General features: G+C 42.1%; 1 protein-coding gene across 1 annotated transcript in view; it reads left to right on the forward strand.

The window, feature by feature from the left end:
- arhgef17 (Rho guanine nucleotide exchange factor (GEF) 17) overlaps window positions 1–18,075 on the forward strand; it is a 52,162-nt gene that overhangs the window by 23,269 nt on the left and 10,818 nt on the right. The window contains exons 3-4 of the mRNA XM_076100816.1: window positions 14,618–14,695; window positions 17,665–17,847. Coding sequence (XP_075956931.1) covers window positions 14,618–14,695; window positions 17,665–17,847 — 261 coding nt within the window. The remainder of the gene's footprint in view (window positions 1–14,617; window positions 14,696–17,664; window positions 17,848–18,075) is intronic.

Raw genomic sequence — 18,075 nt, forward strand, 5'->3', positions numbered from 1 at the left:
AAAGTACAACACTTCAAGCCCAAATTGGCTTTCTGTCTCAACTGTGATGAATCAAACTAGATGCAGTTTGACTACTGATCCGCTCTGCTTCTACTTAAAACTTAAACTATTTAAAATTTCTTAACAGCGCGAGAGTAACATCGCGAGAGTAACGGCGCTCGAATAATCCTGCCTTGCCCTGCCAACTTGCGCTGACAGCATGCTTCTTTTTTTTTTTTTACACAACCTGTGCAGCTGTGATTTAACGTGGCACTAAAGTACAAGGCTACATCATAGCTGGGTGTGGTCACAAGTACAACAGACCACACCTGACCACACCCAGCTCTGATGTTGGGCGTTTTTCGGTGGTTCAAGAGACTATTTAACCCATAAAGGCCAGAGCAGATACGTCGTTCCTCATCCAAAACATTCCTTAAGAGTTCTACTCACTCTCCCGTTGAAATACATGGAGCTCAGGATTTTGAACCGTATGAGAGTGACGTGACTCTGTGTGAGCGGAGCTTGTGTGTTCTGTAAAACTTCCCTGGATTAAATATCTGCTCTATATCCTCTGACAGCATTTTCCTGGAAAGGTTTAGCTCCATTCAGCCCTTTTTAAGAAGGCCGGCACGTTTTGATTGCCTAAAGCTGGAATAAGACGCTTCATTTATTGTAACTTTACCAGCCGACCAACCTATACACACACACAAAAATACACACATGCAAGGATTTTGAGCCGTGAGGGGTCAGGAATGTCGAGGATAAAGAGGTGAAATGGAAAGAAAGAGGGAGGAAGAAAGTAAAAAAAGGGAAGTATGAAGTGAGAAGGGGAGATTGGCTCTTTCCACAGTGTAGGGATTAGCCTCGGCTAAGCTGTAGTATTATAAAAGTACAATCTGCTGGGAACGATGCTGACTGTCTGCTAAGTGCCCTTGCAGTCTTGATTTATCTCTTGTTGCTATTTGCCATCACATCCTCTTCCTCTCTCCTTGTAATTTGTCCTTCCCCCTTCCTCCTCCCTTTTTCCCACTCTGTCTCAAAGTACTGAACATATCAGTGTGCTCAGGGGTTTGTGTGTGTGTGTGTGTGTGTGTGTGTGTGCGAGCGAGCATGTCCGATAGCTGCTGAAGAGCCAACGTTATCACTGTGTGCATCTTTCATGAGACACAGTTCCCTGCAGGGACATCCAACTGACAGTCTCTTCAAGATCCCTCTATTACTAGTACATCAAAAAAAAGGGAGGCATTGTGAGAGAGATGGAAGGATTTCTAGAATAAATCGGGGAGAGAAAAAGAGATGGAGGAGGGGGGAAGACGGGACAAACTGGGTGGGAGAGACAGAGACACGGGGAAGGTATTTACGGAGTGGTTTTGGGGTTAGGACTAGTCTCTGTTGTCTATCTCCGGATCCCAGTGCATTGTGTGATCGGTTGCCGGGCAGGAAGTGGATGAGATTTCCGCTGGTCGGGGACTATAAATTGAGGACGTACGTATATGTACAGAGGATCGAAGGCTCCTCCTGGTGTGTGCCTGTAATGCTGTTTGGTTGAGGATGCTGATCAAGATAAAAAAGGCACTAAACTCACGTCAACGTCTTTTTGAAAAAAAATAATAACAATGGTCTGACTAGTCATTTATGTCCTTTTCAGTCTGTGTTTTGTCTTGGAATTACCTTGACGTTTGTGGATATTCGATTTATAAAAGGTACCCAAATGCTTCATTGGGATGTATCTTTCTTGGTCTTTCAACCTGAAAGTTCCACATTGTGAGACAAACATCGTGATACACACTTGAAAAGATGAGACGAAGTGTAATATATGAGCGCTCACTCCAAAACACAGCAACTTTGTGGCCATCAGACAATGCCTTGAAAGTCATTGAAAAGTCCTGAAACATCCCAGTGACATTTAATACAGCTCTGAATGACATTTATATTTTCCAATACTCTTCAAATCAAATGTACTTCTGTGTGTTCATTTAGTCTAGTTTCGAACAAGAATATTTTTTTCAAATATAAAAAGGCCTTGCATTGGAGTTTCTCCTCATCAGTTTAGTTTGTCGCTTCTTTCACATGCAATATTCTGTTCTAGGTGTCTTCACGCGTGTGTCAGAGCGGAAACATATTGTTCTTGGGTGCCTCCAATATGTGTGTGTTTGAGCACGTGTATATTAGCCGAAGCATCAATCGTGTCCTTGCCTCAGCCTCACCTCTCGGGGACAAAGACTCTTTTCACAGCACACGTATCTCTGTCTCTCTCTCTCGCTTTCTGTCTCTCACTCTCTCTCTCTCTCTCTCTCTCTCTCTCTCTCTCTCTCTCTCACACTGACACAGACACACACAAATCCACACCATCCCATAAGGGCGTATTTGGAGAGCAAGTGTAGATCTGGTTACCTGTGCGCTCTTTCTCTCTCACACACACACATGCTACAGTTTCGACAACAATCACAGCTCTGTTAGATTGCACATTTACTTCGTTCATTAAACTCTCTATGACTGCCGCTTCTGGCCGGAAGGGAAGTAGAATCAAGTATCTCATAGGTTTTGATTTTCCTGTCAAAATAAATATTTTATGAACTTAAATCTAGTTTGCAGGGGCCCTTTATCTGATGGTGCATGGCTTCTGAATGAATCCCGTAATGCCCTATTTAGAAAAGTTTAACTGTGACCCTGTGGCAGGAAGACAAAAACATTTGAATGATTTTTCAATTTGAGTGCTGCCCCCTTGTGGATAGTGTGTGTGTGTGTGTGTGTGTGTGTGTGTGTGTGTGTGTGTGTGTGTGTGTGTGTGTGTGTGTGTGTGTGTGTGTGTGTGTGTGTGTGTGTGTGTGTGTGTGTGTGTGTGTGTGTGTGTGTGTGTGTGTGTGTGTGTGTGTGTGTGTGTGTGTGTGTGTGCTTTTGATAGTTACCTTCATTTAGAAACATGCATTAAAACACCACATTGAATTATGTTAAAGCTTTAAACCATAGACATTGATTGTCTAAATATCTTTCAGCGCACAGTATTTTATTAATATAGTATTTTACCTTATTTATCTGTTATAAGCGAGAGACAGATAGATGGAGAGAGAGGGTGAGACAGGGTAAGGTGAACCTGGACACACGAGAGAGGGATCTCAGTGAATATGAAAAGACGGAGCTTTATCTTGAACTCCCATGTTGAAGGTAGCAGCGGGAATCCATTTTTTCCTGGAATTGTCCGTCATCATCCTGTTATCCAGCGTTGGCCAACGGATCTCCACACTCCTGCTACATGCACACAAAGGTGGTACAAGCTGTATGCATGCATAGGTGTGTGATGAGAAATCAGTTTTGATCTGTTTGAGTAGTCATGTGTCCACCTCTCTCTCTCTGACACACACACATACACACACCTGTGGACCAGTGGATGTGCTGACGGGTGTCATCAGTCCTCCTACATGTTTATCTATAGACTCACCCCAGACTGCCTCAGTTTTTGTGAAGTGATTTTGGCTCAGAGGCTGTGATACAGATGTCGCAGCTGTCATTTAGCAGCATTTAGTAACAGTCACTGACACAGCCTGGTGGGGCGGCTGAGCAAGAATTAAACCACACACACACACACACACACACACACACATTTCTTTGCAGGGTGGGGAGGAAATACGAGGTTGAACCGCGGCTACAAATTCAGCCCACTGACGATCAGCCACATATGCGTATCTGGCATGGTGCAACTATGCTATCCTGGCTTGGTTTTATTCATAAATGCTGTTGAATGTGATGTATGAAAACAGCGTCGAATTTAGGTTTCTTTTATTTTTTATAATGGAAGGTTGTAATCAGGCCCCAGACTTTATTGTCATGATGGATCTGTAGACTGAATAGTCAGGTTGTGAAAGTGAGTTGCACTTGTGATCAATGTTGTCTTTGATTCTGTGTGTTGACACTGTTTTTTGCATCTGTGTACATGTGCAGATGCAGAAACACACACACACACACACACACACACACACACACTTTATATCTGTTTTTTCTTCACCACCTAGCAGCTGTATTAGTCCAAAACTAAACAGGAAATGCTGAGGATGTGATCACTTTGGAGTTGCTAACAAGATGCTGTGAATGCTGATGTAACTGTTCAGGTGATGATTGTGTGCTCTCGTGTAGCTTAAAAGATGAGTCTGGTGATGTTCGATGTATTTCTTATGGTGAAAGAATCGTAGTATTGTCTTGGTAGAGTAGACAAAGCCAGAGCTTATTCCTCCGTGTCACAGAGTTAGAGGTGTTGGTGGTTATGCAACCGAATGAACGTAGAAACATAGAGATGCAGATATAAAGAAAGAGGCAAACATCTCCCTGTTTAGTCCCTACAGAACTTTAAAGCATCAGACTTTGGAGGAAAGTTAGTTTAAAGTGTCATTCAAGTGGCCTTTATTTTGTATTAAAGGTGGTTTGTTGGTAAAGAAAATAAATAGATGTCTGGCCCAGAGAACGGAGTACATGTATCAAAATAATTCTGCGGCCCAACTCCCAGCATGCCAGAGAGGTCGTCATCTCTGATCTCTGTCACCAGACCTTCAAGCTCGTCTGTTGTTTCTATGGCAACAAGGATTAAAGGCCAATTTCCTGCCACGAGCTTGACCTTTAAATGTCCCTTGTGACCTTTTTTTCTGTTGTCACCGACTGATCTCAGTTGGGGAGAAAGGCGGAAGTGTGGTTGGGTTTAACGCTGGACAAAAGCCACCTCATGCAATGCTGAGTTTGAACGGGAAACTGTGTGTTATCGTCATTTCGTCAAACTAAATAATAGTGTGCAATGTAGGAGTACGTTGTATTGAACTGGTTGACGTCAATTGAACTGGTTGACGTCAAAGCACTCCAGGCTTATTCGTGTAAATATCGCATAGCGCACTGTGTTTTTTAAAGATACTGTTGCTTCTCTCGGTTACTTGAAAGCTGTTCACACCCACATGCCGTGCCGTGCTCTACTTATGAAACTTTTTCATTAAAACTGCATTTTAGATTAATGCACTCCAGAAAACTCGCTGGCGATGTGTGCACACTCGCAAAACCATGCACGCACAATCCTTTTTCAGTCTCTGGTCACAGATTTGTACTCCCATGTGTATTATAAAGGGTGTGTACATGGCTTGCTGCGTGTTAATGTGGGTGCCCGTACGTAATGAGTTGTTAAAGGACCATACTGGTAGTTCTGCATGCTTTAGGTCATTAACTTGATGTGGTACTGCAGTTGCTAACAGAAGCTCTATGTCAAACTGACCGAAACGGAGTGTGCAAGGACGGTGGAAATTGGTGAAACAACCATGTGATGAGAATATAACTTTGTTCAAAAACGTATGAAGGCATATAAATATAAATAAATGAAGCCAGTACTCAAATAATGGCCAATAATAGCTGAGCTCAGGGAAGACAGAAACTAAATGATCAGTACCTGTATTACAGCACAATGACTTGGATGGTAATTCAGTATAATCTTAGTATATTTTCACAGTTCTACACAACGCTGCCATATTTCTCAGTGTGCTGCTTTGAGTTTCTCTTTTTTGTAGAGATGGTGTTCTCACTTTGGTGCGCTTTCTCAATATTAAGCTACTTTTCAACTCAACCCTTCCTGAAGTTTTTCAACATATTGAAAGGGGTTTATTATAAAACAGACGGAGGAAGTGTTGAGACTGCATTAATAGTAACGGAAAGCAATGGAAAACAGAAAAGGCCTCTTCTCTAAATTACTAATGAAATACATACTTACAAAACACAGAATTGGAAATGTGATAATGCGACTATCTCAAAAATTGCCAGCTTCCTTTATGCTGCTTTTCTGGCATTTCTCATTATATTCTCATATTTTATTGACTAAACAAACACTTAAAAGCTACTCCATTTGTTTAGTATCGCACTTTAATAAAGTTAAGGGGCTCACAAGAGACGGAGAAGAGAGAAAAATCAAAGTAGCAGTGGCTGAGAGATTCTAGTCCCAAGTACAGGTCAAGCATCAAAAACACGATCCACAATTCCCATAATGCAACTCAACAGTGTCTTTCATTAGACGCTGCATACCCCCTAAATGCCAACTTCTTTCAAACCCCACACCTCCAGATTGTAACCTCATGACAAGTAAGCTGAACCTGGTGTGTAAATATGGTGGAGCGCCCCTTTAATCGATAGATTTAGAAGTTTTTTGCCATAAAATAGAAAAGCATTAGCAGCCCGGAAGACGTGAAATCCATCTAAAAAGTTGCAGCGTGCTTGTTTAAAACCGTCCTCAAAATGCACGAGTTGCAGTTAATGACACCCTTTGCTCGCTGTTGTCATGGTTATCTGTGGGGCTGCTGCTGTTCAGTGTTCCAGCATCGAAACAGAACAGAACGTAACTGATGCTGTTGTGACATGAAGACGATGTCGGACAGATAATTTGCTAGTTAAGCGGGAAATGGATGGATGGACAGCTCCGTCATCCTCCCTCTTCTCGTCCCTCAGATGCCCCGATCGATTCATTTACGGAGGGATTGGTCGAGTCTGGCTGAGCAGGACGGGGGCTGAGCGCTGTAAGCGTCTGCCCTGCCTGCTGTCTCTCATTTTACACACCCGAGAGGGGAGGGCCACGACACACACTCGCACACACCCACACACACTCACTTTTTATCCCTCCTGTTGTCCACACACACACACCTCGACATACGCTCAGATCTTGCTTACATCATCCAAGCAGTAGAAACAGATCAGACACCCATGCATACAAGCTGAAGTGTGCGCCTCTGCCTTCCACATATGGTGTATGCATGTGTGTGTGTGTGTGTGTGAGTGTGAGTGTGTGTGTGTAGAGCCTATCTGCTACAGAACAAGACGCACACTTTGACGCACAAGACTGAATTTATGGAAGAGCAGAAGATTTGCGTGCTGAGAAGTTGCTTTCTGAAGGACTGAATTATTTGAAAGCCCCCGTTGCCAGAAGAAGAGAGGACCGAAAGAAACAACTAGCGGGAACATGTTGATTTTATGTCGTGAGTAAGAGACAAGGTGGTGATCGCTTCGACCCTCAGGTGTTAGTCTTTTATTTCATCTGACGTTCGTGTGAGTAAACAAACAGATACAAACCCTACCGGGTGTTTTATTCTGGTTGTTTCGCGGGTGTCTTATGTGCCAAAGTGAAAGTGCGTTCGGGCACAGGGACCGCTCCGTATGCTGCAGATGGTTCGAACCCTTGCCCAGTTCAGCATTGCTCTGGAGGAAATGAATGAGAATGGAGAGGATGGAGGAGAAGTGGTGCACAGAGATGCTGTGGATCAGGTCAGAAACAACAACAGGAATGGGAACTCCAGTGGGAATTTGAATGGGAATGGACTTTGTGCTGGAAGCCCCCACAGAGAGGTAGGCTGTGTTTTCTATTCTTTGCCGTTAAGATTTGTGTGGTTTTGCTTCGTATCAAGGACATTATCGCCCGCCTGTCCGGGTCAATTTAGATTTCACTCCATCCAGCCTCCTTTCTTTCTGCTCCTGTGCTCTCCTCTTCATTCTGCTGCTGCAGTAGATCCTGCTCTTCTTTGAATTCTTCGTATATTTGTTCTGTTGTTCTGTTCTGTGCATCTCCTTCATTATTGTAACCTCATTCTTTGTTTGAACATGTCTGTCTTCCTCGGATACTGTCTCTTTCCTCAGATCCTCCTTCTCTCCGTCTCTCTGTTATAGAATTAGAGCCGAGTGAATCACACAATTAACTCCCAACGCCGACTGTCACAAAAACTGCCGCCACTCTTTGTAGTCTCACTGTCTGTCTGTCCATCTGCGCTCGTTCACGAGTCTGCACTCACTGTCCAGTGTTTCAAAGATCTGTGCGTATCTTTGTTAGTTTTTAAGTGTAATTTATTGTATTTTAGGAATCTCTAGCAACAGTTTATTTTTACGTGTTAGTGGTATACCTTGTGTTCCTCGAGTGGCAGCAGAATCAACAAATACGCTTCGGATTACATCTACATATGAACGCACACACTCACTCTCACTGCAGACATAACATAGCCGCTCTAGTTCTGCTAATCTGCAGAACTACAGCAGCTTTTGAAAATCTGTTTTTTTTAAAAGTCCTTATAATAATTGTAGAACCACCGCCTGTTTTTGATCAATAAATCTTTTAATTTAACATTTTTTTTTAAATGTCCATTTTACACAGCGTATTGTTTGTCTTGTTTTCTGTGACCAACCATCCAGAGCCCCAAAACTATTTTTTGTTTAATGGCATAAAAGAGTAAGAAAAACAGCTAATATTCACATTAGTGAATATTGCTTAAAATTTTCTGTCAATGGAGAAAAAAATCAATAAATCAACACATTCAGCTCTGTATGTAATGCAGGATAAGAACAAAGTACTAATCCTTTTGTTAGACCCACTTGTGGTATTGATGAAGAAAATATTGAAGCATCAGCCGAGGACCAATAACAGACCTCAACATATATTATTGTATTAAGTGATTGTGTGAATGTAAGGGGAGCTTTAGAAAGTAGAGTAAGATGAGAGGAAAGGAGTGGAGGAGGCGATGATGATGATGATGATGATGGAGGAGTCGGGAAGTGGATCAATAGCCCGTGCATGCGCGTCAGAAAGGGAGACAAAACTATTGATCAGCGTAGAGTAGGTCAGAGAAGTCGGTGGCATGCAAATGACAATTGGGGAGTACATAGAGATGATATACAGCCTATGATGGAGACACACACACCCTGTCGCTAACATCTGCATGCCAGAATTACATAACTTGAAGTTAAGGATTTACTTCAACACGAAGAAGATGTGGGAATCCGTCCGTGTTTTACAGTGGTGTTTGGATGAACGGAGGAAGAGAGAGGTGATGAGGATGCTTTCTCTTTTGACTAAGAGGCTGCCTGTTGCTGCTTTCGCCAGGCTGTTGCCAGGGGATACCGTTGTCGGGGAGTTAGGATGAAGGCAGCAGGGATGGAGAGGTGTGACGACAGCGATGAGATGAGAGGAGAGATGGCTGTGTTTTTGTCGCGGATGCTTTGAATGAAAAAACTTCAGCTCAGACCTCAAACACAATGGGGTTTTTAGGGAATCAAAGACAGTATTTATTTATTTTTTTATATTGATGATGTTTAGGTACCCATTCAGTAAATTGGCCACATGCAAAAACAAGGAATTGAAAGAACACAGATTCAGCATTTCCTCCTCAGTTTTCATCAATGGAAAGTGACTTAAAGTCTGCAGTAAAGTTACAGACGGCAACACATTCAGCATAACAGACACGAGAGTGCAGTCTATCGTCTCATCTCATCTAGTCCAGAAAGCAAATAAGCTTATTTCCCAAGATGTCAAACAATTCCTTTAACTTATTCATAGAAGCTGCCAATTTAAGTTTGTATACTTAGTGGTCTGTGCATACCGGTCATTTTACCAGTTATTTTGATTCGAGAAGAAGTTTGCAGTTTTTCAAATGGAAGATTTATTCATTTGCATCCGGTTCCATTTGCCAGATAATAGTGCAGGACATGGGGAAACACAAATGAACTTTAAAGGCCCCTTCACACCCATGGTGAACTCACACAGGTGATTTTGATCATTTTGGCCAATTACGTCTCAGTTAACAGACTGTGAGGGACATCTATTAGCTTTGTTGCATCAGTTAGAGCGGGACGAAATGAGATGTTTTCAGACGTTCTGTTAACTAAGACACAGACATGCAAAAATAAACATGCCAGAAACATAACCTTGTTGGCAATATATCATTATTTGTGCGAGACTGTATGCGGTACAGCTGTGTCCCAGTCTTTGTGTCGGTCACAGAGAGAGAAGAACGTGACCTCACAAAATATTTGATGCAGCTGCGGCATTTATAAAGAACGATTGGGAACGTCAGTCCTTTATTGGCAAAATACCACTTTTAGGTACTAAATTGTCCGTACAAAATGGGTACTGGATGAAAAGCTGCAGTTATTTCCCCTCCAATAATAAATAAATGAAATGTTACAATTGAATATCTTGTTTTGAATAAAGTTTCTCTCATTCGGCAGCCTTCAAATGACAAAGTTTGGCCTCGTCGAGCTACGCAGAGCAAAATTACAGGGACAGTATTGTACAGTTTTATACAAACAAAGTAAAGGGCAACACAAAATCCCTGAGAAATAAATTCTACAGAAAGGAATTATCAAAACGAGTGGGGGGAAAAAAGAAGAAAGACCAAAGCATTGCTTAACTTTGCTTCTGTTTGGTCTCGTCTGTAGAGCTGTTGAGTGGTAGCAGCATTAGTACCACATGACAGAACAACATACACTCAAAGACAGATATACAGTACACGGTTGATACGCAGCATGGCCTCGGCTACATGAAACCACAACTAACGTAGTTAAGCAGAATGACATTAGACAAAGCTGCCTGTGCTGTGACTCTGGTGTGTGTTGTCTTTGCCGTCATGCTGTAATGTTTGGCTGCAGTTGTGAGGAATAACTTGCTATATGGACCCCCTGTGTCCACGCCATTACCCAGACACCAGAGCTCGCAGAGGCTCACATGAGAACATGCTGTACTCGCACACATACTGCACATATTTTTCTCACACACACACACACAGAGACACTGGAGGGGTTTCCTCTCCGATCCCCTCCGTGTTATTTGGTGACGGGCTGAATCCTGTGAAACATCCATCCTGTCACATTTACTGGTGCTGAGCCACCGGCGACGACCCTGACTCCCGAGCAACGTTCGAGAAAGAATAACCATACTTAACATATCAATGCATGTTTGTACTCTTTGTGCCACAGCTTTGGCTGTTTTGGGCTGATTGAATTACACAAACGCATTCTTGCTCTTCAGGCCACATCATTCCTGAGATCTGGGTGGTTAAATAGATCAAGGTTATCGGATTACAAATAATTTGAAGGTGTGATCTCAAGATTTCAGATTTCAGCAGGTAAAATGATTACACATTCTGCCTGTAAAACATACATCACTGTTTGATATCGGCACAATTTGTGACGTGCCATCAAGCAACAGTTTGACGGGATTACAACCCGTCTGATCATCTGACAGCTAATGTCTTGCACCGTCTTGCAAATACCAACATTTGGTCTAATTTTAATTGTAATAGATAATTATTAATTAGCTTGTGAAGGTGAACATTTTACTCCCCACCCTCATGAGCGACGTGGGAGAACAATGAGATGGCGAACGGTGACTCATCATGTGTCATCACAGCACCAGAGTTAGTGTGTGACTGTTTTATTAAACTGGATCCATTTGACCAATGTGGTGGCTTGACTCATAAACCATTCAGCCTCTCGGTTCCCATTATTACCAACTGAACAGCTCTGCGACGGCCCAAATCACTTCTGTGATGTGCGTGTGCCTGAATTGTAGTGAAAGCAGTCAGTTCTGATTTCGTTTGCTTGTTTTTGTCAGGTTGACATCAAAGTAATGATTCGTAATGAGTCGTGAAAAGAGAGAGTGGATCTGCATTCGTCAATTTGATTAACGCATAATAATTTTTATTAGACATTCATGCAGGAGACAGCTGTGTTCTTGTGTGGAGGGCAGTGTGTCTGTGTGTGTGTGTGTGTGTGTTTGTGTGCAGCACGCTGTCAGAAAATGCTGATGAACTGGTTGTAGCTACCAGGGAAATCCTGATGTTACTACACATACTGTACGCTGCATAAATACTTCAGTTTGGAGTATTTCTCAGATAGCACCACTGCAGTTCCAAATACACACAGAGCTGCTGCTGTCTAGCATGCAGCTGCGCTCCATGCTTGACAGCATCACGCGCAACAAAATTAGCATCCGTTGACAGACGTTGGTAGTTGATTGATTGTAAGACACAACGCTGAAACGATTAGTCGGGTCATTGATTAGAAAATGAATTGACAATGAATTGATTTTGGTGCCATACTGTCTGGGTTAGCCAACAAAACAATCAAACCTGGATGTCAAATCAGTCTATTTAGATTTTGCAGGTGTGAAATTTACCCAGAAAGATGATTTCCTTTCAATAACATTCTAGTTAAACAAAACTGTGATGCAAGACACTTCGGTAGAGCTGCTGCTTACTGAATCAGGGGACTGAGCCAAGATTTATTTTGAATAGATGATTCCTGAAGGGTCATTTTGGGGTATAGATGGAAGATTACTGTGGTATTGTGTCTTTCCCTTTCTATCCATGTTCAGCCCTGTATTTATTCCTTCTACTCCATTCTGTTTGTGTTTATATCTCAGGGCAGAGTAGACTTTGAATGAATCTGAAAGAGAGGGTGGCATGTAAATGTCAACCTAATAAAAAAAAAAAACACTCACACGTCGCCTTTCACCCTCCGGTGATACCCCACAGCGCCCCTGGGATCACTTCAGATGCCAAACACTAAACATGGTCTTTCTGGGAAGTTATTGTTACGGTTATTTATAGGACACAGTGGTGCTGGCAGAGAGGAGCAAGGGAGCAGGGGAAAGAAATCCTCCTCTGTGTGTTTTTGTGGCCTCTATAAACGTGTGTGTGTGTGTGTGTGAAAGACACAGTGGTTACATAGGCACCATAGGGTTTTGCCCTGTGGCTCCGTCTGATATTTATAAGTCATGTTTAGTTCTGTACCAGAATATTTTGGGAGGCTCCCCTGAGGCCCCTGATATAGTATGTCTGACTTGTTCCATGATCCTTAAACTCCCTTTGTTATTCTCCTGTCTCTCTCTCTCTCTGTCTCTGTCTCTCTCTTTGTCTCTCTCTCTCACACACACACACACACACACACACACACACACACACACACACACACACACACACCACGGGATAGACTTTTGTAGCACAAACCTGTCAGTTGTTGCCATGGGGGAAACACTGGAAAACTGTGTTTTAGCTACCGATTTTGATTCATCTGATCAAGTGGATGAAAGTAAATTATAACTTTGATTAAAAATGTATTTATTTGTTGCAGATGTTAAAAATCAACTTAAGCTTTTTCTGTTTGTTTTTTCCTCTTTTTGCTCTTCTTCCCTTCATATGTCTTTCTTCGTCTCTTTCCCTTTCCCTCTCTGCCTTAATGTGTTGGGCTTTTTGTCCGCTATGTGTCGGAGCAGCTTATTCACTTGCAACCATGAATCATGAGTCATTGTTAGCGTGAACAGCTGAGTCAAGCTTTGCTTCTCTGTGGACTTCCTGGCCTCTGTGACCCCTAATCTGATCCCTTTGTTTGTGTGTGTGTGTGTGTGTGTGTGTGTGAGAGAGAGTGTGTTAATGTGCAACAACCGTAACTTCTTTGCAGTCTTGTATTTGCTCCTTCATAATAATCTTCATAGTATAGCTCTGTGATATTTAAATCAAACATTTGAAGGGACCTAAAGCAGTATAACTATAAAATCAGAAAGTACTCTGTGTTTACTTTGCCCCTCCAAGAAGATTAGGCAAATTAGACTAACAATGGATTAAAAAGAAAATACTATGATGTGGTTTGAGAAAGGAAATCTGCATATAACGAGTCAGCAGTGGTCACGGTGTTCTTTGTATTTCTGTGATGTGTGACTGATGTTGGAAGGCAGGAATGCAGATGTAGAAATGGGACATTTAAAATGCCAGGAAGGCAAAAGGCCCATCTGCAAAGTACAAAAAGCATCAGCAACTACAAACATTTTTATCAAGTTAAGTTGAAGTGATTTTTCTCCTGCTTGCTCATACTGCATTATGATCTCTCGTAATCTTGTTCGTCAGAAAGATTCAAAAGAAAGCCGTTCCTCAAAGAGTAGGGACTGTCTCGGGGACAGTTCCTTCCAAAATGCACGTGAAGTTCCTGACTTCCAGGAAAAGTTGCTGCAATGGACAAAAAAAGCTGTGATAGAAGAGTGTGTGTTCAGTAGAGTTCAAACCCATTGTTTTTTATGCATCTAGCCACTGTCTTGTAAGTTAATTTCCCTTTTGCTGTCATGCAGTGGAATACGGCAGTTGAATGACACATCTGGGCTGCAGCTCTCTAAACATTAAACCCTGACATTTACAACTTAACACTCAGCCGTAACGATGTGATCCTGGATACTTATTTTACCCACACGTCTTCAGTAAGTCATGTTGGACATGTAGGCTGTAGGAGTTTTGTGAAGTGTCTTTAAATTTAACTTGCGTATCTACTTTCTGTCCGTGCGTCTTGTAAAAATGGACGTTTTTTTGCATGGCGAAAGTTCGTTGAAGCAAGAAATAACTGTAAAGACAGGACACATAGTGGAAGAGAGAGGAGTGTGAGATGCAACACATGCTCCTAATGGGAATCGATCCAGAGTGTTTGCAGCCATGTGAAATTGTCTTATCCGCTTGGACACCACAATAGTTTGCTTTTTTTTAAATGATAATAAAAAAGAAAACATTAATACAAGACTGAAGAATTAAACCAGTGAGACCTCTGTGTTGTCTGAAACACAGAACCTGACATTTGGTTCTTAAACACTGTAAACTGAACTGAACCTAAATAAAGCAAGGTTACAGTGTATTACAAAAAAGGTTCATTCCAATTGACTTTATTCCGGGTCATATTAAGACTCTAACATTTTGAATGCATGTCAGTGTTTGTGTGGGTGCCCTTCTGTGTCTGCAAAAAAATGTGCATTGTCCACATTGTGTATCCTTTAGTAGAATGATCTGATCATCTACATGCTTTGATGATTGATCTTCTTCTGTTTTCACAGGACATGAGGAAACATGTGATGATGACCCTCTTGGACACAGAGCAGTCGTATGTGGAGTCACTACGCAGTCTCATTCAGGTAACACACAACTACACGTTCTCACACTATACTAGCATATATACACACGCAGTTCACCTCAGAATATTCTGACATATCTCTGGTCTAATAAGAGTGTAATGTTCACCGATGAACAAACAGTCTTATTGAGCGTTTTACCATCGCACACAAAGAAACACAGCATTGTGGATTCACAGTTTGCTGAGGACGTGAATAACGAATGTAGGTAACAACGGTGTTATGTAATCCACTTATTGCCATTCATCCCGTCAGGCTAATCTGCTAAGCCTGTCACATCTCACTGTCATCAGCATTATCTGCTCCCACACACAAAGAAACCCTCTCACCTATATCTGACACCTGTCGCTAACTAACCTTTAGCCCAAATCTTAGCTGCATCCCTCTCTCTCTGTCTCACACACACACACACACATGGTCCCTACCTGTTTTATAACCTGTCACGGTCCCTACCTGTTTTATAACCTGTCACCGTTCGCTGTGTGTGGGCTAGCACACATCTGTGTGTGTGTGTGTGTGTGTGTGTGTGTGTGTGTGTGTGTGTGTGTGTGTGTGTGTGTGTGTGTGTGTGTGTGTGTGTGTGTGTGTGTGTGTGTGTGTGTGTGTGTGTGTGTGTGTGTGTGTGTGTGTGTGTGTGTGTGTGTGTGTGTGTGTGTGTGTGTGATTGTGCACTCACATCCCAACGTTGCACACTGACTTGTCTCCCTCTATGCATGCGTTTCTGTCTGCGGCCACAAAGTGAATAATCCTGCGCTGCGTTCCCATGGCGACACAGGGAAAGTCAGTGTTACCACGGTGACTGCAGCGAGAGTGCAGATCCCCCTGAAGGAGGGTCTCGGATGCGGTTCAGCTGAGACCGCTCGACGGCAGCGTGGTCCCAAGTGGAAATCCCACTCTGTGGTTTCTGTGAATAGATATATTATTTGTTTTTGTATCACAGCTTAGTTAGCTGACAAAGGACCAGATATATAAATATGAGCTGCACTTAATGTTTCTATAATAATTACAATGGATCAAATGCCCGCATGGATGTGAAAGATGTCGCACATACTGTCAAGCACACAGTCTAAGTCATATTACTCGGAGTAGAGGATGTGATGATTTATTAGAATGATCACAACTATTTTTATACACCCAATTAAAAATCTACACGTTAGTTAGGCCAAAAGGAAACCATATTTAATGTGTGTAAGAGAGACACATCTGATATTCCCTTGTAAATAGTCCCAGATAAATCCTATGTGGACATTGTGAATGATGACGCTGTGCTCAACCCCGTCACAAAGGTGACACATCATCAAGTTTGTCATGATGACCCACACAGCGATCACTCATCGTCCACACTTTTGTCACCTTCCTGACCGTCTCCTCTCTCTCTCTCTGCAAAAAGAACAGTACAACACTTTCACGAATGAGCAGAGGTACATTTTAGTGGCAGCTAATGCAAGTTGATACTTGAGACAAAACACACCGAACTTCCAACCTACCTGATTTCAAGATGAGCAGCATCGTCATCAGAGAAGCTCTGAATGCTTCTCTATAAAGATGAGCTATTTCAGGCAGATAATGAGCTCTTATGTAATGTATTTCAAGTTGAATGAAGATGAATCAAAAGTCTCAAACCCCTCTTTCTCCCAACTTTCTACAATACAAATGTTTTAACAAGGCAATTCAATTATACATCCGATGGGCCATGATGTCAGGCAGTGAGCAACGCACCGCTCACTGGATTTAACTGCTTCTGGAGTCACATCTGTCTGAGTCCATTTTAGATAGTAAAATGAATCTCTAAATGTCTCTCTGTGGCACAGAGTTTGTTTGAGAAGACAGGGATATATTAGCTTGTATCATTCTGTTACTAGGTCTTTTACTGGGATGTGTGGTTTTGTTTTTCCTGCTAAGCCCAGTATTGTCAGCAGACGGCGCTCTAGGCATTATACTTGGCATCAGTAGCTAGCTAACAACAGTAGAGTAGAAGAAAGCAGTCAGCGCGTGATGAGTGAGTTCAAGTATAAACGGGACAGAGAGCTTCTGACCTCACCTGTATTTATATAGTTCAGCAGGTAAACTGATAATATACAGAACTCTGATAATAGATAATATGAGCTCACGTGAGTACAGCCTTAGTAACAACAGTAGCCTAACAGAGACATTGAATTTGATTGTAGCCGTGAATCAGTTTTGGGTTTTGCTGAGCTTCTGTTGTTAAAATGGCGGAGCTAATAGCTAATTCTGCTAACTAAGCTAAAAGACTAACTAGTTCTGTGTGAGCTAAAGTCCGTTAAATGTTTTACATATTTATGTTTGGTAATAACTGTGTGAAGCATGGCTGAATTGAGGGAATGTTTACAGCAACGTAGTTTAGGAGAGAGCCAGTATCATGCAGGCTGTAGCTAGAGCTAATAATTACTTCTATTGGAACGTTAATGCTAATCGCCGCTAGCATGCTAATGCTATAGCCGGTGTTATTACCTGTATGCTAACCCTCTAAAGTCACGTCAGAGAAATATGTTTTACGGCAGACGTTTTCAAAATAAGAGCTCATTCAATAATGAGCACAATTCATACAGGTTTAAAAGTAGTAATAATACAAGAGCATACTAGTATACATACTAGAGCAATGTTAAATACTTACCAATTATTTACCTGGTGTTTTCATCTAAATTAAGTTTGTCCATTACTTACCCGTAAACCCAGAAAAGAAAGTTAATTGAGAGTAAAGCAAATCAAACTACAGAATTGCCATCAAAATTGGAGCAAAATGTCTCCCACCATCACTGTAAGTTACATTAAAATCTAGTATTAACACTAATAAAACTAATTTCAGCTAATTTACAAGGAGCTATAACAATAATTAGTTCCCAAAGGTCTCAATGCTAGAAACAAATTGCCCCGCGGCAGCTAACCTCGTGCATATAATGTTAAAGTGATTTGAAATGGTCTGTAACTAACTGGTTGTCATGTCCTCTCAGGGCTACTTGCGTCCTCTCAAGCAGCCGGACAGCGGCTCCATAGTGGACCCTCTGCTGGTGGACGAGATGTTCTACCAGATCCCCGAGATCCTGGAGCACCACGAGCACTTCCTGGAGCAAGTCGCCGGCTGCGTCGGCCAATGGCACGATAGGCAGACCGTGGGACACTTCCTCATCCAATCAGTGAGTAGAGATGACGATAAGCGTCCTCTCCTGCTATTGTTAATGATAAGAAATATAATTCATATGAGTCTACTAATGTGTTTGAACTTTACAAAGAGTCAAATCGGGTTTGTTGCTTCCATGATGTTCAAGAGAACAAGTTACTGTGGAAAGCCAACTGTAACCAAGTGACTTTAGTGTCTTACTGAAGAGTTTTCTTCTTGCTCTCTTCTGTAGGAATGTATTTAG

The sequence above is a fragment of the Anarhichas minor genome, unplaced genomic scaffold (genome assembly GCF_050575085.1).
Source record: "Anarhichas minor isolate MPS153535 unplaced genomic scaffold, ASM5057508v1 ptg000026l, whole genome shotgun sequence".
NCBI lineage: Eukaryota > Metazoa > Chordata > Actinopteri > Perciformes > Anarhichadidae > Anarhichas > Anarhichas minor.